Genomic DNA, 22,258 nt, shown 5'->3' with positions numbered 1-22,258 from the left:
GAGTGGGGGATTAACTCCCAACACAGGCTCTGTCCTGACTTGGTTTCACTCCCATGGCCTTGCTCTATGGAACTTTCTCTAGAAAGTGGGAGCCATGGCAAGTTCTTGATCAGAAAAGTGCCTAGGAATCACCTCTCCCATAATAGTCAAGTACTGGCAGGGAGGACAGACTACATCAAATCTAACCCCCTCAATTTGTAGATGGTAGGACTGAGGTCCAGAGAGGGGAAGTAACTTGTCTAGCATCACACAGCAAGCCAGTGGCAGAGCTAGGATTTGGACCAGGTCTCCAAGCTCTCAGTTTGGGGCCCTCTCCCTTCTGCTGCAGTCTGGGATAGCATCTCAGAGACTGAACTGGAGGAGAACAGCTGGAAGTAGAAGGCCACGGGAAGTCAACACCCTACCTCCCCAGCTAGACCAGAGATCACAAATCCAGCCAGTCACAATGTTTATTGAACACTTCACCCTACTCCCCATGCTGGGATAATCTGGGAAGTCTGTGTACTGAGCAGCCACACAGAGGGACAACAAAGAAAACTTCTGGTGGGCTTCCAGGAGGAGGAGAAATAAGGCAGGTCTGGTATTCATGAGAAGGAAGGAGCACTGACAGCAGACTTGGATGAGGATGTAGAAAGACCTCCAGGAGAAGGAGTGTCTTGTCACTTGGGTTCCATCTGGTTCTTGACCAAGGTCTCCACCTCCTTCATGAACCGGAGACACAGTTCCTCTTCCCATGGCAAAGCGATGCACTGCACAGCCACCGGAAGCCCCACAGATCCTCTTACCGCCTTCAGGGAGAGAGGGCCTATGGACTCAGAGCCTGCTTCCTGCTCACAGGCCCCCTGCCCAGCCATCCTCACCACCCATAGGTGTGTATTAATCCAAATATCTCACCCCCAGTCTATATTAAAGTAGACATGTCCTGGATCTCAGAGTTCCAGGCTTCCTCAGCTCTCAGCAAAACCTGGAAAATCTGTTCTGCTTTGGCTATAATTCTCCATGGTTAGGATGGAAAACTTGCTCCCTGTGTAGACAGCTGACTCTAAGGATGAAATATAAAACTGAGTATCTACCCTGTGTTCTCAGCAAAGGAAAAGAGAATGTGCAAATCCCTGACCCAGGGCCTGATTGCACTTCTGCAAGGAAAGGGATGCCTCGACCCCCAAACGCAGCTCCAGGAACATGGGAGTTGAGCCTGAGTCCCTGCCATGAAAATCAAACATACTTGTAGGCATTCAAACATGTTTTCATTGCTTCAAGGTGATACCATATAAGCCCTGACTTACCTTTGTCTCTGGAGCCAGGCCCCATGGCTTCGAGTCCTGGCTCCTTCACCTCAGCTGGATATATGGCTTTGGTCAAGTTCCTGAACCTGTCTGTTCTTTCATTTCCTCACTTGCAAAACCTCACGGGACAGTTATGGGATTTAATGATTTAATATATATACAGCACTTTTAGACAGCTCCTGGAACAGAGTAGGAGCTCAAGACACATTCGATAGTATCGTTATTGTTATTTTCACAGAATTCAGGTCAGCAGTTCCACTGGGTAACTCTAGCACTAAAATCAATTTCCAGGAAAAATAAGTTACTTAATGTCTGACTCCGACACATGCATACTTTTCAGAGCCAGTTTCTCTCTTTCCCTCTCTCTCTTGCTCTCTGTCACCCAAGTCAGGGCTGTTATTTTAGACCATGAATTCAATAAGTCCATAGAAATATTTCCTTTGTGACGCTCTCTCTAAATTAGTAAGAGCATTTATTCAACAGTTCCTACATACAGGGCATTATGCTAATTGCTTCACTCTTTTTCGATTTAACCTTTAACACAACCCCACAAAGTGAAAGTAGAACGAAAAGTGAAAGTGAAAGTCGCTTAGTCATGTCCAGCTCTTTGCGACCCCATAGACTGTATAGTCCATGGAATTCTCCAGACCAGAATACTGGAGTGGGTAGCCATTCCCTTCTGCAGGGGATCTTCCCAACCCAGGGATCAAACCCAGGTCTCCCACATTGCAGGCGGATTCTTTACCAACTGAGCCACAAGGGAAGCCCAAATCCTGTCTTCTTAGAGAAAAAACTGTGTCCAGTTCAGTTACATAGTGGCCTGCTAACCAGTACCTTTACTTGTAATCTTCACAGTAACCTCCTAGCCTTCACCTTGCTTCACCACCGCTGTCTCTGGAATCGACCCTCCCTACAGAAGTGTCAAGGAAACCACTGCTTTTGCACAGTGGTTCTCCCCTCACAAGGACAGGGGCTGACTTGGAGGTCAAAATAGTGTGTCTTCAGTGATGGGGTGAAGCTGTAGCAGAGCGGTAAAGAGAAAACACTAAGAAGGACCAGCCCCACCCCACCCCAACAGCAGGAGAGGCAAAGAGGGAAACTGACCTCCTGGAAACTTTTGTCGAAGCTATCTCTGTAGTAGCCTCTGTAGAAGGCCAGTTCCTTCTCGTCCTGTGGCGTCACGGTGGTGACGGGCACCACGCCGGCAGGGAAGTTCAGGAGGTTGTAAAGGCCCAAGTAGAAAGAGCTTGCTGTAGGAAGATCCAGGTAAGCTCAGGAAAATGATCAGCTCAGAAAAGACTCAGGGGACTTCCCTAATGGCCCAGGAGTTAAGAATCCTCCTTGCGATGCAGGGGATGTGGGTTCGATCCCTGGTCAGAGAACTAAAAGCCCCCATCCCTCGGAGCAACTGAGCCCAAGTACCACAACTAGAGAGTCTATGTGCTGCAACAAAAGATCCCGTGTGACACAGTGAGAACGCCGAGTGTTACAACCAAGACCGGAGGCAGCCAAATAAATAGATTGATTTTTTAAAAAAGAAAAGGACAGGTGGGACAGAATGTGGGTGGGTGCCCCCTTGGGATCTTTCTTGGAACTGCAGCCTTCTGCTTGCAATAGCTGTTTCAGCGCAGGGAGTCGTTCTAATAGCTGCCTACTGCTCCCCACAGTGGAGGGAAGGAGAGAATCAGAATCTGCTCTGTGCAGATGGCCAAAAAGCACATGAAAAGATGCTCAACATCACTAAATACTAGGGAAAGGCAAATCGAAACTACAATGAGGTATCACCACACACAGATCAGAATGGCCATTATCAAAAACTACAAAAAATAAATGCTGGAGAGGATATGGAGAAAAGGGGACCCTCCCATCTACACTGTTGGTGTGAATGTAAGTCGGTGTAACCAGTATGGAGAGCAGTATGGAGGTTCCTTAAAAAGTTAAAATAGAGCTATTCTATGATCCAGCAACCCCACTCCTGGGCATATATGCAGAGAAATCCATAATTCAAAAAGATACATGCACCTCAGTGTTCATCACAGAACTATTTTCAGTAGCCAAGATATGAACAAGTCTAAATGTCTATTGACAGAGCAATGGATAAAGAAGATGTGGTATGTACAGACAATGGAATATTACTCAGCCATAAAAAGAACAAAATGAGGTCATTTGCTACATGGATGGACCTAGAGATTGTCATACAGAGTGAAGTAAGTCAGACACAGAAGAACAAATACCATATGATATTGCTTATATGTGGATTCTAAAACAAATAATACCAAAGAACTTATTTATGAAACAGAAATGGAGTCATGAATATAGAAAACAAACTTATGGTCATCAAAAGGGTGGGGGAGGGATAAATTGGGAGATTTGGATTGACATATACAGCGGAAGTGACAAATAGATTCACGGGATTAGATCTGAAGAGTGCCTGAAGAACTGTGGATGGAGGTTTGTAACATTGTACAGGAGGCAGTGATCAAACCAGCTCCAAGAAAAAGAAATGCAAAAAGGCAAAATGGTTGTCTGAGGAGGCCTTACAAATAGTTGAGAAAAGAAGAAAAGTGAAAGGCAAAGGATAAAAGGAAAGATATATCCATGTGAATGCAGAGTTCCAAAGAATAGCAAGGAGAGATAAGAAAGCCTTCCTCAAAGATCAATGGAAAGAAATAGAGGAAAACAACAGAATGGGAAAGACCAGAGTTCTCCTCAAGAAAATTAGAGATACCAAGGGAACATTTCATGCAAAGATGGGCACAATAAAGGAAAGAAGCGATATGGACCTAAGAGAAGCAGAAGATATTAAGAAGAAGTGGCAAGAATACACAGAAGAACTGTACAAAAAAGATTTTAATGATCCAGATAGCCATGATGGTGTGATCACTCACCTATAGCCAGACATCTTGGAGTGTGAAGTCCAGTGGGCCTTAGGAAGCATCACTATGAACAAAGCTAGTGGAGGTAATGGGATTCCAGCTGAGCTATTTCAAATCCTAAAAGATGATGCTGTTAAAGTGCTGCGCTCAATATACCAGCAAATTTGGAAAACTCAGCAGTGGCCAAGGACTGGAAAAGGTCAGATTTCATCCCAATCCCAAAGAAAGGCAATGCCAAAGAATGCTCAAACTACCGCACAATTGCACTCATCTCACATGCTAGCAAAGTAATGCTCAAAATTCTCCAGGCAAGGCTTCAGCAGTATGTGAACTGAGAACCTTCAGATGTTCAAGCTGGATTTAGAAAAGGCAGAAAAGTCAGAGATCAAATTGCGAATATCTGTTGGATCACAGAAAAAAAACCAAGAGAATTAAAAAAAAAAAAACAACCTTCTGCTTCTGCTTCATTGACTACACCAAAGCCTTTGACTGTGTGGATCACAACAAACTGGGGAAAATTCTTAAAGAGACAGGAATACCAGACCACCTTACCTGCCTCCTGAGAAATCTATGCAGGTCAAAAAGCAATAGTTAGAACCACTCATGGAACAAAGGTATTGTTCCAAATCAGGAAAGGAGTATGTCAAGGCTGTATATTGTCACCCTGCTTATTTAACTTATATGCAGAGTACATCATGAGAAATGCTGGGTTGGATGAAGCACAAGCTGGAATCAAGATTGCTGGGAGAAATATCAATAACCTCAGATATGCAGATGACACCACCTTTATGGCAGAGAGCGAAGAGGAACTGAAGAGCTTCTTGATGAACGTGAAAAAGGAGAGTGAAAAAGCTGGCTTAAAACTCAACATTCAAAAACCTAAGATCATGGCATCTGGTCCCATCACTTTAAGACAAATAGATGGGGGAACAATGGAAACAGTGATGGACTTTATTTTCTTGGGCTCCAAAATCACTTCAGATGGTGATTGCAGCCATGAATTAAAAGATGCTTGCTCCTTAGAAGAAAAGTTATGACAAATCTAGACAGCGTATTAAAAAGCAGAGGCAGGTCCATCTAGTCAAAGCTATGGTTTTTCAGTAGTCATGTATGGATGTGAGAGTTGGACTATAAAGAAAGCTGAGTGCCAAAGAATTGATGCTTTTGAACTGTGTTGTTGGAGAAGACTCTTGAGAGTCCTTTGGACTGCAAGAAGATCAAGTCAGTCAACTGTAAAGGAAACCATCCCTGAATATTCATTAGATGCTGAAACTGAAGTTCCAATACTTTGGCCACCTGATGCGAAGAACTGGCTCACTGGAAAAGATCCTGATGCTAGGAAAGATTGAAGGCAGGAGAAGGAGATGACAGAGGATGAGAAGGTTGGATGGTATCACCAACTCTATGGACATGAGTTTGAGCAAGCTCCAGGAGTTGATGACAGACAGGGAAGCCTGGCATGCTGCAGTCCATGGGTCAAAAAGAGTCGGACATGACTGAACCGATTCACAGTACTATATATAAAATATATAACAAATAAGAACCGGCTGCATAGCACAGGGAACTCTACTCAGTACTCGGTAATGGCCTATGTGGGGAAAGAATCTAAAAAAAAAAGAGTGGGTATATGTACGTGTGTTAGTTGCTCAGTCATGTCTATATCTTTGCGATCCCATGGACTGTAGCCTGCTAGGCTCCTCTGTCCATGGGTTTCTCCAGGCAAGAATACTGGAGAGGGTTGCCACTCTTCTCCAGAGATCAAACCTGGGTCTCTTGCATTGAAGGCAGATTCTTTACCATCTGTACCACCAGGGAAAGCCCCCCTGGCCTCATTACATTGTTGGTTTTTATTTTTAATTTTTTAAAAATTTGACTGAGTCAATTGTGGCTCATGGGGTATACGTATATATTCACTTTGCTATACACCTGAAACTAAGACAACGTTGTAAATCACTACATGCCAATATATATTTTTATATATATAAAAAGAATCCACACTGCAAAGCCTTACGCAGTGCCAGGCACTGCACTCCCCTCTCTACACTGCTGAGTCCTTGACTCCTCCCCTCCTCTGTGAGATGAGGATTACCATTCCCCGTGTACAAATGGGAAACCAAGGAGGCAGACAGATACACAACTAGTGGCTGGCAGAGGATGCAGCCATGCCCTCCAGAACTCAGGGCTCCAAGAGGGCTGCAGTGCAATCCTGAGCTGAAAAGGCAGCTCCTCCCAGCAGCCACCTGTGTGTAGGGAGTGAGCATCACAGTGTCAGGGAGGTGGACAGAAGATACTCAAGCAGAGCCAAGTGTGGGATATGCCTTGGGCAACCACTGTAGGGGGCCCTAGAGGAGAGGATCCCAGTCTTGAGGGGGGTTTGCATTCTGTGTGGCACCACCTCTGAGTCCTGCACCTGCGCTACACATGGGTGGCTGCCCTGTGTTGAGGCTTGCTTGCATCTGCACGTGGGCTGCTGGGTTGAGGCCGCCTCTGGAAGTGAGGTTGCAGAAAGCATGTTAAGAGTGACTGGATATGCTAAGAGAAAGAAGTCAGACCCCTGTGCCTCATACCTTTTGATTTTACTTATATGAAATCCTAGATGAGGCAAAACCATAGTAATAGAAAGCAGACCAGTGGTGGCATGAAACGCAACAGAACGTGAAGGAAATTTGGCTAATGATGGAAATAATCTCTATTGTGATTAGGTGGTGGAGGAGAAGGGGAAGACAGAGGATGAGATGTTTGGATGGCATCACCAACTTGATGGACATAAGTTTGAACAAGCTCTGGGAGTTTGATGGACAGGGAAGCCTAGCGTGCTGCAGTCCACGGGGTCACGGAGTTGGACATGATTGAGCAACTGAACTGAACTGATACATGTATACATACATATGTCAAAATTCACCAAGTTACTTAAAACTGGTGAATTTTATCTCATGTAAATTATACTTCAATAAAGTTCATTTAAAAAGTGAATGGAGGGACTTCCCTGGTGATCCAGTGGCTAAGACTCTGTGCTCCCAGGGCAAGAGGCCCAGGTTCGATCCCCAGTCAGGAAACTAGATCCTGCATGATGCGACTAAGATCCAATGCAGTGAAACAAATAAAAAATAATTTAAGGGAATGGAGGAAATCCCCTGGTGGTCCAGTGGTTAGGACTCCATGCTTCCACAGCAGGGGGCACAGGTGCGGTCCCTGGTCAGGGAACTAAGATCTCAGAAACTTCACAATAAAGCCAAAACAAACGAACAAACAAAGGGAATGAAAATTGGTAGGGACTGATAACAGGTACAGGGTTTCTTTTCAGGATGATTAAAATGTTCTGGAACCAGATAGTGGTGGTGGTTGCATGATATTCTGAATATACTAAAAACCACTGAGTTGGATGCTATTTATGTTATCTGAATTTTATCTCCATTTAAGAAAAAATTTTTAAATAGTAACTAACATCAGAGGTAAAGACCAGAGGCTGTGAGAGGTCTCAGAAGTCCTGGACACCACACACCACCCCCACCCCACTTGCTGCCAAGGACCCAGTATTCTCTCACTGTGTGTCTTGGCAGGATAGCCAATATAGAAGGCGGGGTCCAGAGCTGGAGACAGCAGCACATCCAGGTCCAGGGACCTCCACTTGGCTATGAACTCTTGCTGATATTCCTGCAGGAAAGGTGGCAGGCAGGAAAGGTAAGACTGGCAGAGGTCACTGTTTGCAGGACAAAATCAGATGCCGCCAGGCTGAGTCAGGTTAAACACCAGGAAGAATTCCCAGGCTGTGAGGTGCAGACTGAGATGGGGGTGGGGCGGGGGGAAGTCAGGGTCTTCCCAGGGGCCAAGGAGGAGGGATGGGAAGGACAGTCTCAAGCTACAGTGATCTGGGGACAATGTATCATTCTGGTCCCAGGGAGACAGACTACATTAACCTCCTGGTCATCATCCGGGTGCAGCTGGGCCTCCCATGAAGGCCAAGACAGAGATCTACCATCTACTGGGCTACTCATGTCACCAACCAGGGGTCTGCTGCCCCAGTTCTGGCAGTCCCTCAAGGTCTCCCCAGACATGTATTACCTCCACTGCTATGTGCAGCTCCCACAGTTTCTTGGGCGTCCTGGGGAATGAGGAAAAAGGAGAAGTCCAAAGGTCAGCATGGGAGGACTGCTTTTTATACAAATGGGGACATGACACCCAGGAGGCAAGTTCTGGACTCTGTACAGGCTGCAAATCAGCTGATGGGCTGGGAATCACCCTGTATCTTGTCCCCTGGCCAAGATCCACTAGCTGTCCAATGTTCACAAGAGGGCCCATCCCCTGGTCAAAGCCCCACCACCTGTAACAGAGACCCACAAGCTCCCTCGAAACCCCAGGTCCCTTCCCCTAAACTGTGAGGCCCTGGGTCAACCCTCAGGCTGCTCCAGCCCCAGTTCCAACCAGCCCCTCAATTCCAAGCCCACCAGGCCAAGCCCAACAGCAAACCCAAACCAGACTCCTCTCCCAACCACATCCCCACCCCAATTCCAGTCTTAACCCCAACCCTCACCCAAACCTAACTTCAACTCAGGTCCAACTTTTGTCCCAACCTAACTCAATTCTAGTGTGTACTCAGAGTTCACTCCAAATGAAACCCCAGTCCCACTCAAAAGTCTAAATTTAACCCCATGTCAAGCATGATTTCTAAAGCCCTAATTAGATCCCAAAGCCTTAAACAGCTCTGCTCACAGTGGACTAGGCCCCCAGCCACATGACCCTCACCCAGTTCCCAAGGAAACCCCTTGTGAATTGGACCTGAGGAGGCTTGATCACTTACCCTACTCCACACAACACTTCTAAAGTCTGGCTAACCCGGGGCTTCTGGAGGTAGGGAGAGAGAGGAAGGGCACTTTCAGAAACCATAGGGTGATGCCACATGCCCAGGACAGCGGTCTAGGAAGGGAAACTCTGCCCCGCTCCCCACCAAGCCCCTGATCACAGCACCAAACCCTGATCCCCCTCTCTAAATCCCCTTCCCTCTCGCTGAAGCCCCATCTCGCTGAGCTTCTCTGAAGCCCCCTCCCCTCTCTGACAGCATTGCTCTCTTTGGCCCCCATCTCCCTTCTTTCAATTCTTCTCCCATTGAGCCTTTCTCTGAACCACCACATTCTCTGGGCCTCCTCTTCCTCTCTGACCTTGCCCCCACCCCCACCCCACCCCTCACCCCCAAGGGAGCCCCCTCCCCTTTCTGAGCCCCTTGTCCTGTCTGGGCCCCTCTCCCCTCCAGCCCCTCCCACTCTGAACCCACACTCACAATACACTTCCAGATCCAGGCCAAGAAACGAGTGAGTGAGTCTGGCAACCTGAGAATGGTGACGCTGTTCTTCAAGGAGGGGTCCACAATGTCCCCCTTACTGAGGAACCACAGACACACAGCTGGTCAGTTATGGCCTTCAGCTGGCCATCACCCAGCCATCAGCTTCCCCTCTGTAGATAAGCTACAGAGAGAGGTTTGATCCAAAGAAATACTCTGTTCCCAGCAGCACCACCCCAGAACATGTGCGTCCTGAAGGCAGGGCTTGGTTGGGTGACTTGCTGCTTACAGTCACACAATGAGCCAGAGGCACCAAAGCAGCCCAGGCCTGCAGCTCCCCACCTAGGGCTCAGGCTGCCACCAGCCCCTTCCTCAACCCCATTTCCATCACACCCCACATCTGAGTCCCAGCAGACATACAGTTTCTCCAGAAGGCTGGCCCCTCCATCAGCAAACAGACTCCCTAGGAACAGGTGAAAGAAGGCATACTCTGTTCGGGGGACAGAGAAGGGGATGACCTGGGGAGAGAGAGGCCGAGTCAGGGCCTGGAGCTCCTCCTGCTCTGCCCCGTGTTCTCTCTGCATCCCTCAGGATTTAAAGAAAGAATACCACATCAGCTCCTCAGCAAGCTTAGGAAGCCTTTGTGCTCTGCCCACTCCCTCACCCCCACACAGAGATGAGGCAGAATTCTAGCTGCTTGCTTAACTGTGATCCAGCCCCTTGCGAAGTACTTTATTGGGAGCTCATTCAATCATCACAGCCACCCAGTGCAGTAGCAACCTGAGGCTCATAGAGATGAAGAGACTGGCTCAGCAATTCTCAAAGGGGTGGTGGGGCAGGGACAAGCCACTGGGGCATGGGAAGTAGGGGAAGAAGAGGGGCACTCTGAGGACAAGAGGCTCCTCACAGCCATTTGATGGAGACAACAGAAACCCAAGCTCTAGGAATTATAGGAGCGAGTCTCAGAGTTCCCGCTACTGAAGGGGGTTGCCTTCCTCACAGGATGGGACCCACCCTGCCCCCACCTCCACTCCATCAGTCTCCAGGAAGCCTAGGGGAAACACAATGATCTCACTAGCACAAACTCAGATGTAACCTTTCTCTCCAAGAATGGACCAACCCAGCATCCTCACTGATCTGGTCTCCCGCCCAAGGGCTAAGTAAGCCTACCTGATGTCCTGCATCCTGGAGCAGCCTGGATGTGAGCTTCACAGCCCTGACCATGCTAGGTGATGGCTGGGTGAAGCCATCTGATTCGTAGTAGCCAATTCGAAGGGGACGGTCACTGGAGTACACCTTGGGGAAAGAGAGGCTGGGTAGGGCTCTGAGGGGAGATGCCTCCGTATCTATTCTCCAGGGTTTAGGTCCTCTGAAGAACCCTCTAGAAGAGGAAGAAATGGCTGGGGACATGACTAATTGGGTAGCTGGAGTGGATAGTTGAACAGATTCATGAATGAATGGGTGGGTGTATGAGATGGTGAATGGGTTAGTGGGCAAGGGTTAAACAGATAAATGGGTGGGTGGGTAAATGAATGGATGGAGGTGAGTGGGCAGGCAGGCAAGTAAGTACATGAATAGACACAAATATCTTAAAGCCAAAGAAGGGTCAGAGAGGAAGAGGATGAAGAGACCAATAGAGGCGAATAATAACAGACAGTGACCACAGGCTGATTGTGCTACAGTATGTGTAGGGAACCAGATGAACAGACACTGGCTGAATGGTAGACAGAGACTCTCCCCACGCAGCAGATCCTGGAGTCAGATAGGGCTGGGTTCCAAGCCACTATGTGATCATCAGAAAGTCATTTCACTTCCCTTCAGTTTCCTCACTTGTAAATGGGAGGAGCAATACTCATTCTATAGAGTGAGTGTTAGGATGAACTGCAAAGAGCCACCACATAGTAGGTACCAATAAATGTTCCTGAGTGAGTTAATGCCAAAATGAAGAGTCAGGGCTAGAAGGGTCTGGAGCAAAATTCTGGTTCAACATCATTGTACCAACGTGAAGGCTGAGGCCTAGAGAAGAGATGTGACCTGGCCAGGGTTACCTAGAGGCCTAACAGCCCAGCTTCCTTTGATACCAGGCTCTCTACACCACACTTGCTGAGTTTACTGCCCCTATGTGTTGGGCAAATGATGATGGAGTCCCTCTCTGGGGTAATATCATCTATGGCTCCTGGTGGCACAGAAGCCAAAGCAGCTGGCATCTGGTCAGGTTGGGGAATGAACTGACTGAGCGTGTAGGCTTCCCGCTCACTGCACTTGGGCTGGGAAAGGAGGGCTTCACAGGGAATGGTCCTAGTGGCTAGTTGTTGAGGACTGAAGGGAGAGGAGAGGGAGCCCACCAGGCCTGCTCCCTACCCAGCTCACCTCCTCCCTGAAGGGCAGGAAGGGCACGGTGGGATCCAGTTGGTGCATGTGTTCACTCAGCAGCGCTCGCAGGCACAGTGCCAGGCTCTCCACATCCCAGGCCAGGGGGCCAGTCACTGCGACCACTGTACAGAAGGGGTGGAAAGAGGCAGACATGTTGCACCCTTTCTGCCTTGGGGACCCACACTGCCTGGCCTCAGAGGGTGGGACCCAGGGCCATGATCAGGGCAAAGTGAAGAGGCCCTGGGGCCATCTTGAGTCAGGGGTTGAGAATGAGTGGAGTTGGCAGACTAGCTCAAACAACCTTCCGGCCTGAAGGGAGATTCTCCTCTGGGGCAGAAGACTAGGAGACCAGCAAGCGAGGTGAAAGCTAAAGAACAGGAAGCACCTCTCCAAGGGGCAAGAGTCACTGGGCTAGAAAGCCAAGCAGAACCTTCCCCCATACTCCTTGGTCACTGGTGGGGCTGGTCTGTCTGAGATACAGTGAAATGTTCTTGGGATAAAGGCAAGCAGGTTGCCTTTGACTGGATGTGGCCAACACAGACAAGAGCTTACCTGTTTTCCTGCCGTTGACAGCAGAGGCAATTCCGGAGTTGCTGCAAAACCCCACCCATCCAGAGCCCAACTCAGCACCTGAAGGGAAGGACTTAGGTGCCAAAGAGGCTTGAATACCCAGCCAGTGCACTCCCCCAGGGCCCAGCACACAAGAATAAGAGCTGCCTCAACCCTCCCATGACTCTTTACTGTCCACAGCATAAATCTGAGCCCTTTTACTGCCCTTCAAGGCTCTAAATTATCAACTCTTTCCATAACTTCCCTTTCTAGCCCTTCCACACATACTCACACATTGCTCCAGGCAAAACAGGCTGTTTATAGAATTACAGCCTTCTAGATGCTACTCGAAGCTCCAGGAGTTGGTGATGGACAGGAAAGCCTGGCATGCTGCAGTCCATGGGGTCGCAAAGAATCGGACGCAGCTGAGCAACTGAACTGAACTGAACTGAAGATGCTTCTCCAACTCTGCATGTCCATCCTTCAAAACCAAGCTCAAAAGCTGCCTCCTCCAGGAAGCCTTCCCTGCCTTTTACCTGCTTCTAAAAGTGTAAAATCTTGGCCTTTAATAAATTCTATTAAAGAAAATGTCAACTTCATCTCTCTTTGACCCTCTCTTAAGCCTGGAGTCAGTTCAGTTCAATCGCTCAGTCGTGTCCAACTCTTTGCAACCCCATGGACCGCAGCATGCCAGGCCTCCCTGTCGATCACCAGCTCCTGGAGTTTACCCAAACTCATGTTCAGTGAGTCAGTGATGCCATCCAACCATCTCATCCTCTGTTGTCCCCTTCTCCTCCTGCCTTCAATCTTTCCCAACATCAGGGTCTTTTCAAATGAGTCAGCTCTTTGCATCAGATATAAGCCAGTTGGATGTTAAAGAGCACAGCAGGGCTCAGGGCTGGGTCTGAGAGTGTTCTGTGTCCCTGTATAGGGCCACACAGTGTAGGTAGTCAGAGTGGGGTTGAAATATGGGTGGATGGGCAGATAGATGTGTGAGTGAGTGCAAAACAGATGGAAAAATTAATGGAAATATGGATGGATTGGTGGGTGGATGGATGAATGAATGGAGGCAAACATGGATTGATGGATGGCTAGTTGAGTAGATGGATGGAGAAATAAATGTCTGACTGAACGAATAAATGAATGGAAGGAAGGATGTAAGTTCTTCAAAGGCTTGGATATTGTCCATTTTGTTCACTGATGCATCCCAAGTACCTAGTTCAGTGTCTGGCACAGAGTAAGCACTCAATAAATATTTGTCAAATAAATTAAATGGCAGATGAATGGTGAAGTTGTTTGATGGATAGAAACTGGGATGGCGACCACATGGATGCATGAACGGATGAGAAATTGATATAGATAGATAAATGGATGGATTGATACATGAGAAAGGAAAGGGGGGTAGATGAATAGATGGATGGATGAATGAATTAATGAAATAGTGAATGCGTGGACAGTCTATCCCACTCTCTCCTGTGCCAAACATGATGTGTTTAGCTGCAGGGCTGAGGCAGGAGTTACTGGAAGCCCTCCTCCCTCGTCTACTTCCCCTACTACTGAGTTAATGAGAATCATTATATGGACAAGACCACTAGTTCCTCCAGGCTGGGCTGAGCCTACCCAGGCCCCCCACCACCAAGTACCTGAGACGGTATGCTGTGACCCGGATACCACAGACACCACAAAAGCTGGCTGGAATACGGATACTGCCTCCGGTGTCGGTACCCATGCCCAGGATGGAACCCCCTTCTGCCAGGAGAGCTCCTTCACCCCCCGAGGAGCCCCCAGATGTCTTCTTTAAGTTCTGAGGGTTCAGAGTCTGTCCATAGATGGGGTTGCTGCAATCAAAGCTGAGGGAAGCAGAAGAAATGGGGCTGGGAGGGGAACGTATAACTGGAGAAGACCACTCTGCCCATAGAGAGGCCAACCTCCCTCAGAGTCAGCCCCAGGACCGGTGAGCTCCCCCCGTGGGCCAGGAACCTCCTGATGTCCCTTCAGTTGAGGCTGCTGCTGCAGGAGAGATCAACCAGGACTCCTAAAACAAAGATCAAGGAGCTGGCAGCTCTGCTGGATAGTGGGGAACAGGTTACAAAGACAGAAATAGATACACTAACGGCTGAGTGGGGTGGGAGGAGAATAGGGGATGAGAACAATAAGAGAGATGTAACTTTTCAGTACCTCTGGGCCTGAGGGCCCTTAAAGACCATGGTGTCCACACACGTGATGTCAGATAAGGACACTGAGACTCAGAGGGCAGAAAAAACTTGCCCAAGAACCTCCGTCCCAAGGTCTACATGACCAGTGCCCACCTCACCCTCAGCCCTTCAGCAGCAGCTTCATCCTGGGCCCAGCTTTGGTCCCAGCCCTGGTCCCGGCCCCGGCCCCTGCCCCAGCCCGGGTTGGCCTGCCTGTCGCAGAGACCTGAGCAGCGTCTGGGAGATGTTGGTCTTAACAAAGGGAATAGCTCCCTGAGCCTTTAACACTTTCACGATGACTCCATCCTTGGCTGCCGGCTTCTCCAGGAACTGGGCCAGGCCACACGTAGAGTCATGGCCCTGCAGGGAAGTGACACAAGCTCCAGCCCCTGGGGGTCAGAGTGGAACCAGCCACCGAACAGACTCTCTCCTGCACTCCACTCCCACTCACAAGCATTTTCTCTCCTGCTGAGATGCAGGCGCTACACCCTTAGGAGTCATGAGTGACAGGAGAGATCAATGGTGAAGAGATGGGGTTTGGGAGCCTGACTGCTGGTTTGGTTTCCAGCTGGCCACTTTCTAACCATGGGGCCTAGATGGGGCAAGTAACTTGACCAGTGTCACACACTCAGATGCTCACATGTACACATGCACGCGTATCCCCAGGGCTCACCATGCAGTCATAGACGTCCTTGAGGCTGATGGGGACTCCATAGAGGAGTCCTCGCTCACTCTTCTTGAGTTTCTTCAGTGCCTGCAATTGTTCTTCACATTCATCTAGGAAATCTGTCAGACAGTTCACCTCCTGGTGTGCCTTCAGTGCCTGAACATCATTGAGGGAAACCAGAGAGGGGCTCAGGGCATGGCCAGGCGCAGGACACTGAGTCACCCCAGCCCCTCTGCTCATCCTGACTCACAGCAGAAGTGACGGATGACTGTGGCACAAGCTCCCTCCCAAGCTGGCTGCAGTGCCACAGGGTTACACCTGTCCCCCAACCATTCCACCCAGAGCCCCAAGCTTGGGCTCTGATCGGGACCACACCTCCTCTAGGTAGCTGCAGAGGACACTCTCCAAACTCAGCTCGTCAGCAAGCAGCTTCTGAACCAGCTTCTCCAGCGGCAGCTCCAGAATGGGCTTGGGGTCCAGCTCTGGCTCCTGCAGAGACAGGGGGCAGGCAGATATCACACTGTTCCACTCAGGGCCCCCCACCATCAACATCTTGCCCAGGTGGACACAGAGTACTCATCACATGTTCCTGGGCCCATCCTTAGCTTTAAAGACATCTCCCAATCAGTCTCCAGGTTGGCATAAGAGCCCTCCAGGGGCACAAGTGTCCTCTGTGTCAGCCACCCCAGAGTCCAACCCCAGGGCCCAGCGCAGAGAAGGCTGGCCCCTCCTCGTGCAGCTATCCAACAGGGCCACCCATGGAGTGGGAGGGACTCTACATGCACATCTTGGGATGCAGGGCTTATGAAAAGTGAGGCTCAGTTCTGTGAGGTTTGCCTTCAGGAGTCACCCACCCAGCATCCCACCTTTCCTTCTTCTCCAGTCCTCCCACACCTGCTGAGCTAACCTTGGGGAAAGGTCAGGGTGGCAGGAGAGCTGGGAGCCAGACTTGACCACAGCCCTGGTCAGTGGGGTAACTCAGGTGAACCCCTTCCCCTCCCATAGCCTAGGTCTCCTCAGAGAGGAAAAGTATCAGAATACAGTCATGAGTCAGCCATGCACCAGAGCGTAGACAAGCCCCCCAGCTGCGCTGAGCCCAGAAGCCTGAACTACCCTGAGGACTCCTAATCAAAGACCCAGCACACAGTGGGCATTCAAGAAGATGAAGTTGCCTCTCTTTGTCCTCCGTGGTCCCAGCTGAGCTCCTGATGCCTTCAAGTTGGAATGTGGGTTGGGTGGGCCTTTCTTGGTCCTGGAGGGGAGGTAGGGAGACAGAGGGATTTTCCTGGGAGGTTGGGGCTTCAAGGCTTCTTGGATTCTTCCAGTCCTCATCTTATTCTCCTCCGTAGCATCTGACTGTCAGAAACTTTCCTTCTGGAAGTGCTCCATGCTCTCAAACTCCCCTGACACCCCTCTCCCTTCTAGCAATTCCTCCTCCAGTAAATGTTGGCCACCTCTCTCCCTACCTACCTTCTCTGGTGAACTCAGTGGCCAGCTCTCCCCATTTCTCCAGTCCAGACCTACTTCCCATCAGGCCTCAGGCCCATTTACCCACCCGTGGACCCACAGACATCCAGGACTCATCAGTTTTCTGTCAAACCTGTTCCTCTTCATGATATTCCCAACCGATGGCACTTGTGTCATCAACACAGTGAATCTCAGATGCCCTGGGTCCTCACATCCAAGTTCTGATCATGGCTAGATAAATACCAACACAATCACACATAAAATGTGTTACAACACTTAAATATATGCCGGGCCACCTTCCAAGAATTTTACATATAATAGTAAAATTTATATTACTCCTTGCAACACCTCTAGGAGGTAAGCCGTGTGATTTTCTTATTTTACAGCAGAAGAGGATGCTGAGGCACAGACAGCTGTTTACCCAAGAATCTGGACTCACTGGGCAGTGCAGTCCCAGCCGCCATCCTCTTATCCACACTCAGTGCTGATAAGTGGTTCTGCCTCCTTCAAATCTTCCACTTCTGACTTCTCAGACTCCTTCCTGCCTAGAATCTTCTCTGTCTCTCAGTTTTCTTACAGCCTCCTCACCGGCCTCCCTGCCGCTAGTCTTCCCTTCCAACTCAGACTCTTTACTACGGCCAGGGTGATATGTGTAGTTGTGTGCTCAGTCACTCAGCCATGTCTGACTCTTTGTGACCCTTTGTATTGTAGCCCACTAGGTTCCTCCATTCATGGAATTTTCCAGGCAAGAATACTGGAGTGAGTTGCCATTTCCTCCTCCAGGGATCTTCCCGACCCAGGGGTAGAACTTGAATGTCTTGTGTCTCCTGCTTTGGCAGGCAGATTCTTTATCCACTGAGTCATTGGGAAAACTCAAGAATACTGATGTGGGTAGTCATTTCTTTGTCCAGAAGATCTTCCTGACCCAGGGATCGAAACTGTGTTTCCTGAACTGCAGGCTAGTTCTTTATGGCCTGAGCCATAACTACTTATATAAAACCCATGACATGTTCCTAGTGCAGTAAGTACTGGGTAACTGAGAATATTGGTGTATCTATATGTGAACACATTAGATGTTTATGGTGACCCTTGTAGAAAGAGAATGTTGTTGCAACTTTATCCTGAGGGCTCCCCTGGTGGCACCATGTGGACAAGTGCCCATCATCCATACAGACCCTTGAAGCCGTTGCTCCCTGGCAGTTGTACTTATGTGGCCACTGGTGAAAATGACAGCCTGCCAGGAACTGGGGAGAGGTGGGGAGAGAAGGCCAGAGTGGTGAGAATGGTGGCCCTGCAGGCCTCTTCTGGGACTGCCCCTCTGCCAGTGCTCCAGTGACCTGGGGTGGGGGGCTTTCAAGGGTCCGAGAAAGCTTTTTACCAACCCTGATGAATGGAACAAATCTACTAGAACAAATTCACTGAAACTCACTAGAAACCCACTCAGCAAGGACACCATTATTGCTGAAATGAGAATATCATTTAGAAAATGCTTGCTGTATACCCAGGCACCACTGTCAAAATTATTAACTTGTGGACTATAATTATAACGGTCACTCTATCATAGAAGTGAGTAGGTTACGGCACAGAGGAATTATTTAAAATGTAAGCATTAGAGTCAGGATTCAAACACAGGCAGTCCAGCACTGTCTTAACTACCACACTCTTAACCAGCATGTCATACAACTTCTCCCAAGGGCTGTAAGATTAGGTTCAATGAAATTTATATGACATTCTAATAACAATGTTTATTGTTGACAACAGAGATCCCTGAAGAGGATATAAAATCTCCAAAGGTATCAGAAGAGCCAGGAATTCTGAGTGTCACTGCTACAGCAGAAGTTGAGTGTCACTGGTTCAGCAGAAGTTGAGTGAGACTCAACCTAAGGAATGATACATTAGTGTTGAAAGTCTCTACTTAATGAGGCTGCAGGTCACCTAATGACCAAGCTTATTGAGAGAGCTTAATAAAGCTTTTAATAAATCTTAAAAGATAGGGACATCTTCAAAAGATGATAGCCACATCAGAAGAGCCCCACAAATTTTCAAAAAATCAACAAATTATTTGGAAATTATTTTGGAAAAAATTGAACTTCAACTTATATCACTTTAAAGCCATTTTAGTATATGGTTTAGAACAAATCACGCCCTCCAGCCAAGCCCCACAGCTCCCAGGACATCTGGCCTTCTGCACAATCAGCTAGTCTTGCCTCCATGTGGGGTTTGAAAATCAAAGAAAATGTACTTCAAAGTTTTTAGTAAATTAGTTATTAATATTTCCAAAGTGGTCATTACATATGTTTAATATAAAAAAATCCCTCAACCTTCAGGGTGGCAGTTTCCACCTGAAGTGACCAGAGCCTCCTATCCAAGAACCATCAGTCGGTAGATCCTACAAATATTATTTTCTAAGTGTTCTGTAGCAGCAGTCCCCTGCCTTTTTGGCACCAGGGACTGGTTTCATGGAAGACAATTTTCCCATGGGTTTGGGGGTTGCAAGCAATGGGGAGAAGCTGTAAATACAGATGAGGCTTCACTCGCTCACCTGACACTCACCTCCTGCTGTGAGGTTCCAGGAGTTGGGGACACTCCCCGCCTCCCCACCACTTTATAGAAACAGTGCCTTACCTCAGGCTTTTCTCTCTCTGGCACTGCCTTTCTTGTTCCCTCCTCCTTTTGAAAAAGCTCCTACATATCCTTCAAGGCTTAGTTCCAAAACCACTTCTCTGTGGAGCCTTCCCCATACAACCCTCTTCAGGTAGCAGATCACCTCTCCTCCCAAGTCCCACAGCTTTGAGGGCATCTGATCTTTGCCACCCTCAGCTGAACTGCCTGCCTTCCTGCATGGTTCTCACAGCTCTGCTTCCATCACACCCTACCCAGACTGGGAGCCTCTTTAAGGCAAGCTTGGGTCAGATGTCAAATGTCATATTATCTGAATAATGAATCTGTCCTCAGGGCCCAGCAGAAGTAAGACCCAGGAGAATCCTTTGTAAAATGTTCCTAAATGGAACGGAATTGGATTTGTTTGAACCCTGTGAGGGTTTGACCTATGTTTCAGCCTCCCATCTGCCTGGATCAGAAAGCTGGTCACCTGACCTTGAGGGTAACCCTGACAGAGGAGTGATCTGATTGGAAAGGTGCCCAGGGCAGACCTGTATAACTTTGTTGGGAAGAGAATAAGGTGCTGAAAGCCAAGAGACTTTGAGGGAAGGTTGGAGGCAGCATGGGTGATCTCACTCCAAACCCTTTACAGTCTTCCAGCCACCCAGACACCCCTTTCCAGCTACCCAGCCTAATAACTACTTATCCCAGATATCCACACATACACCAACCAGATGCCCAGACACACACAAAACCAGACATCCTCACACACCAGACACAATCACATGGGTACATATTCAACCAAACATACAGACCCAAACCAGCCACACATATCCAGATGAATACACCCCAATGAATAACACATATACACTCAGCCAGGCCCACACCAAGGCATACAACCGAACACAAACAGCTTACAGCCAGACACACACCCAGCCAGCACACAGGAGGGACACACAAGCAGACCCTGGTGTTTGCAGTGAAGGAACCTAAACCTGCCACCTTGCACAGATGGGGCCTCCCCGCACACACAGGAATCCTCTTCATCACGCGGAATCGCGGCAGTAACCCCATTAGCCCAGATTTCCTCCTCATCAACCAGGGAGGGGCAGCTGCTCTCTGGGGGCAGATTGATTTATCCAACTAATTAGTCCCAATTAATATTAATACACAGTCTCAGAAACTGCAGCAGCTAGGGCAGAGGAACTGTCCACTGGGGCCATCAATCACCATCTGGGGAGATGGCAAAGGACACTCAGGAACTCTGGAGCATGGGGACAGCACCTCAGGCGCTACTCCAAACCCCACTCCAGAGGGAGCCTACCACAGTCACCCAAGATACCATGAGCCCACCTCTCCTTGGGCAGACAGGGAATCCAAGGCCCAGAAAAAGGATGGTCACATCGTGCAGGCTACCCAACAAACCACAGTCGCAGTATAGGGTTGTCTCCGTGCCTCTTCCTCCCCGCTCTCTGCTGCTCTGGACAGGCTCCAATCCGGACAGACATACCCAACATCTCAACTGCCAGCCACAGCGAGTGTCTCGTTGTCTTGCACCACTGCCAGTCAAACTGTCCAAGCCCCCGTGTGAGAAACATCGCTTCCTGGCAGACTCACAGATTAAGAAAACGAACTTAAGGTTGCCGGGGGAAGGATGCAGGGAAAGGATAGTTAGGGAGTTTGGGATCTACACGTACACACTGTTATATTTTAAATGGATAACCAATTTATCCATTTCAGTCCCTGTGGGCCTGGCTGAGTGTATATGTGTTATTCATTGGGGTATATTCATCTGGATATGTGTGGCTGGTTTGGGTCTGTATGTTTGGTTGAATATGTACCCATGTGATTGTGTCTGGTGTGTGAGGATGTCTGGTTTTGTGTGTGTCTGGGCATCTGGTTGGTGTACGTGTGGATATCTGGGATAGGTAGTTATTAGGCTGGGTAGCTGGAAAGGGTGTCTGGGTGGCTGGAAGACTGTAAAGGGTTTGGAGTGAGATCACTCCAAATAGCTCGGGAAGCTCAGCTCAATGTTATACGGCAGCCTGTATGGAAGGGGAGTTTAACGGAGAATGGATACACGGAGACATGCATATTCATGGCTGAGTCACTCTGAAGTCCACCTGAAACTAACAGAGCTATACCCCAATATAAAATTAGAAGTTTAAAGGACAAAAAAATAAATAAAATAAACTCAGATTCACTTCAGAGCCTGTGCTCTTAACAAAGGAAAGAAACATAGCTTTCTGTGAAGACCCCACCTTCAGTGATCCCCCGTGTTTTGCGTCTGTTGTGTGTTCAGCAAACATTTGCGGAACCCCCATGTGGGGGATGAAGGGGACAAGAGGCAGAATTTGAAGACCAGGTTCCTGTCCCAGTGGGGTCTAAGGGTGCTCAGGGGCTGAAAGAAGCCTGGCCTCCTATCTCCAGTTGCCTCCATCAGTTTTCGTTCAACAAATAGGCCAGGTAAATACCCACCACGCAGCCGAGCCCTGTGACAGGCACTGGAAGAAAGAGAAAACACACTACCCCTGACCTCAAGGGGCTCAAAGGACACGATGAAGGAGGAACTGAGGGGGACACAAGAAGCCAGCTTAGGGAGCTGGCAGGGGGTGCTGCTCCCTGTCTTCTGAAGGAGATGAGGTCATGGGGGGAGCTCTGTACTGAGGTGGGACCCACTATTGGGATTGAGGGTCAATGTCCACTCACCTGCTGCCGGAGACGTTCTGCCAGGGCTGCCATCCGCCTCAAAGCCTCCTCCCTACGCTTCTGCGCCCTGGGGATCTTGCCCCGTGCTGGAGCCTGCCACCAGAAGAGAATGGTGGCCCCCAGCAAGACAGCCCCTAGCAAGGCCCCCGGGAGTAGCACCACTAGCGGGTGAGCTAGCCAACCCCCCCCAGGCATTGTGGGACCCGTGCAGATGCACCAGCTCTTCCCTCAGGAAGGCTGCCTTTTTATTTATCAGCTCC

The 22,258-nt window shown here is 49.0% G+C and overlaps 1 protein-coding gene across 3 annotated transcripts; it reads right to left on the bottom strand.

The window, feature by feature from the left end:
* Positions 1-327: 327 nt before the first annotated feature.
* Positions 328-22,228, bottom strand: LOC129541496 (vitamin D3 hydroxylase-associated protein-like). Of its 3 annotated transcripts, none has more exons than XM_055403444.2 (15): positions 21,999-22,208; positions 15,597-15,710; positions 15,228-15,377; positions 14,781-14,914; positions 14,003-14,209; positions 12,363-12,403; positions 11,808-11,932; positions 10,608-10,733; positions 9,858-9,955; positions 9,438-9,537; positions 8,961-9,004; positions 8,225-8,264; positions 7,708-7,816; positions 2,391-2,536; positions 432-788 (listed from the first exon to the last, which is right to left on the bottom strand). In XM_055403444.2, exons 1-15 carry the CDS (start codon positions 22,191-22,193, stop codon positions 660-662), a joined length of 1,758 nt encoding a protein of 585 aa, XP_055259419.2. In that variant the 5' UTR covers positions 22,194-22,208; the 3' UTR covers positions 432-659. The 3 variants fall into 3 exon arrangements, 2 of the variants coding, with proteins under 2 accessions (XP_055259418.2, XP_055259419.2); XR_016037176.1 differs by lacking the exon at positions 2,391-2,536 and adding an exon at positions 895-1,042 and having other exon boundaries at positions 650-788; positions 21,999-22,228; XM_055403443.2 differs by lacking the exon at positions 2,391-2,536 and having other exon boundaries at positions 328-788.
* Positions 22,229-22,258: the final 30 nt, after the last annotated feature.

The sequence above is a fragment of the Moschus berezovskii genome, chromosome 4, assembly GCF_049115385.1.
Source record: "Moschus berezovskii isolate FMDL1 chromosome 4, NW_MosBer_1.0, whole genome shotgun sequence".
Taxonomy (NCBI): domain Eukaryota; kingdom Metazoa; phylum Chordata; class Mammalia; order Artiodactyla; family Moschidae; genus Moschus; species Moschus berezovskii.
The sequence above is the reverse complement of the archived record's forward strand: the minus strand, read 5'-3'. Positions and strand labels throughout refer to the sequence as shown.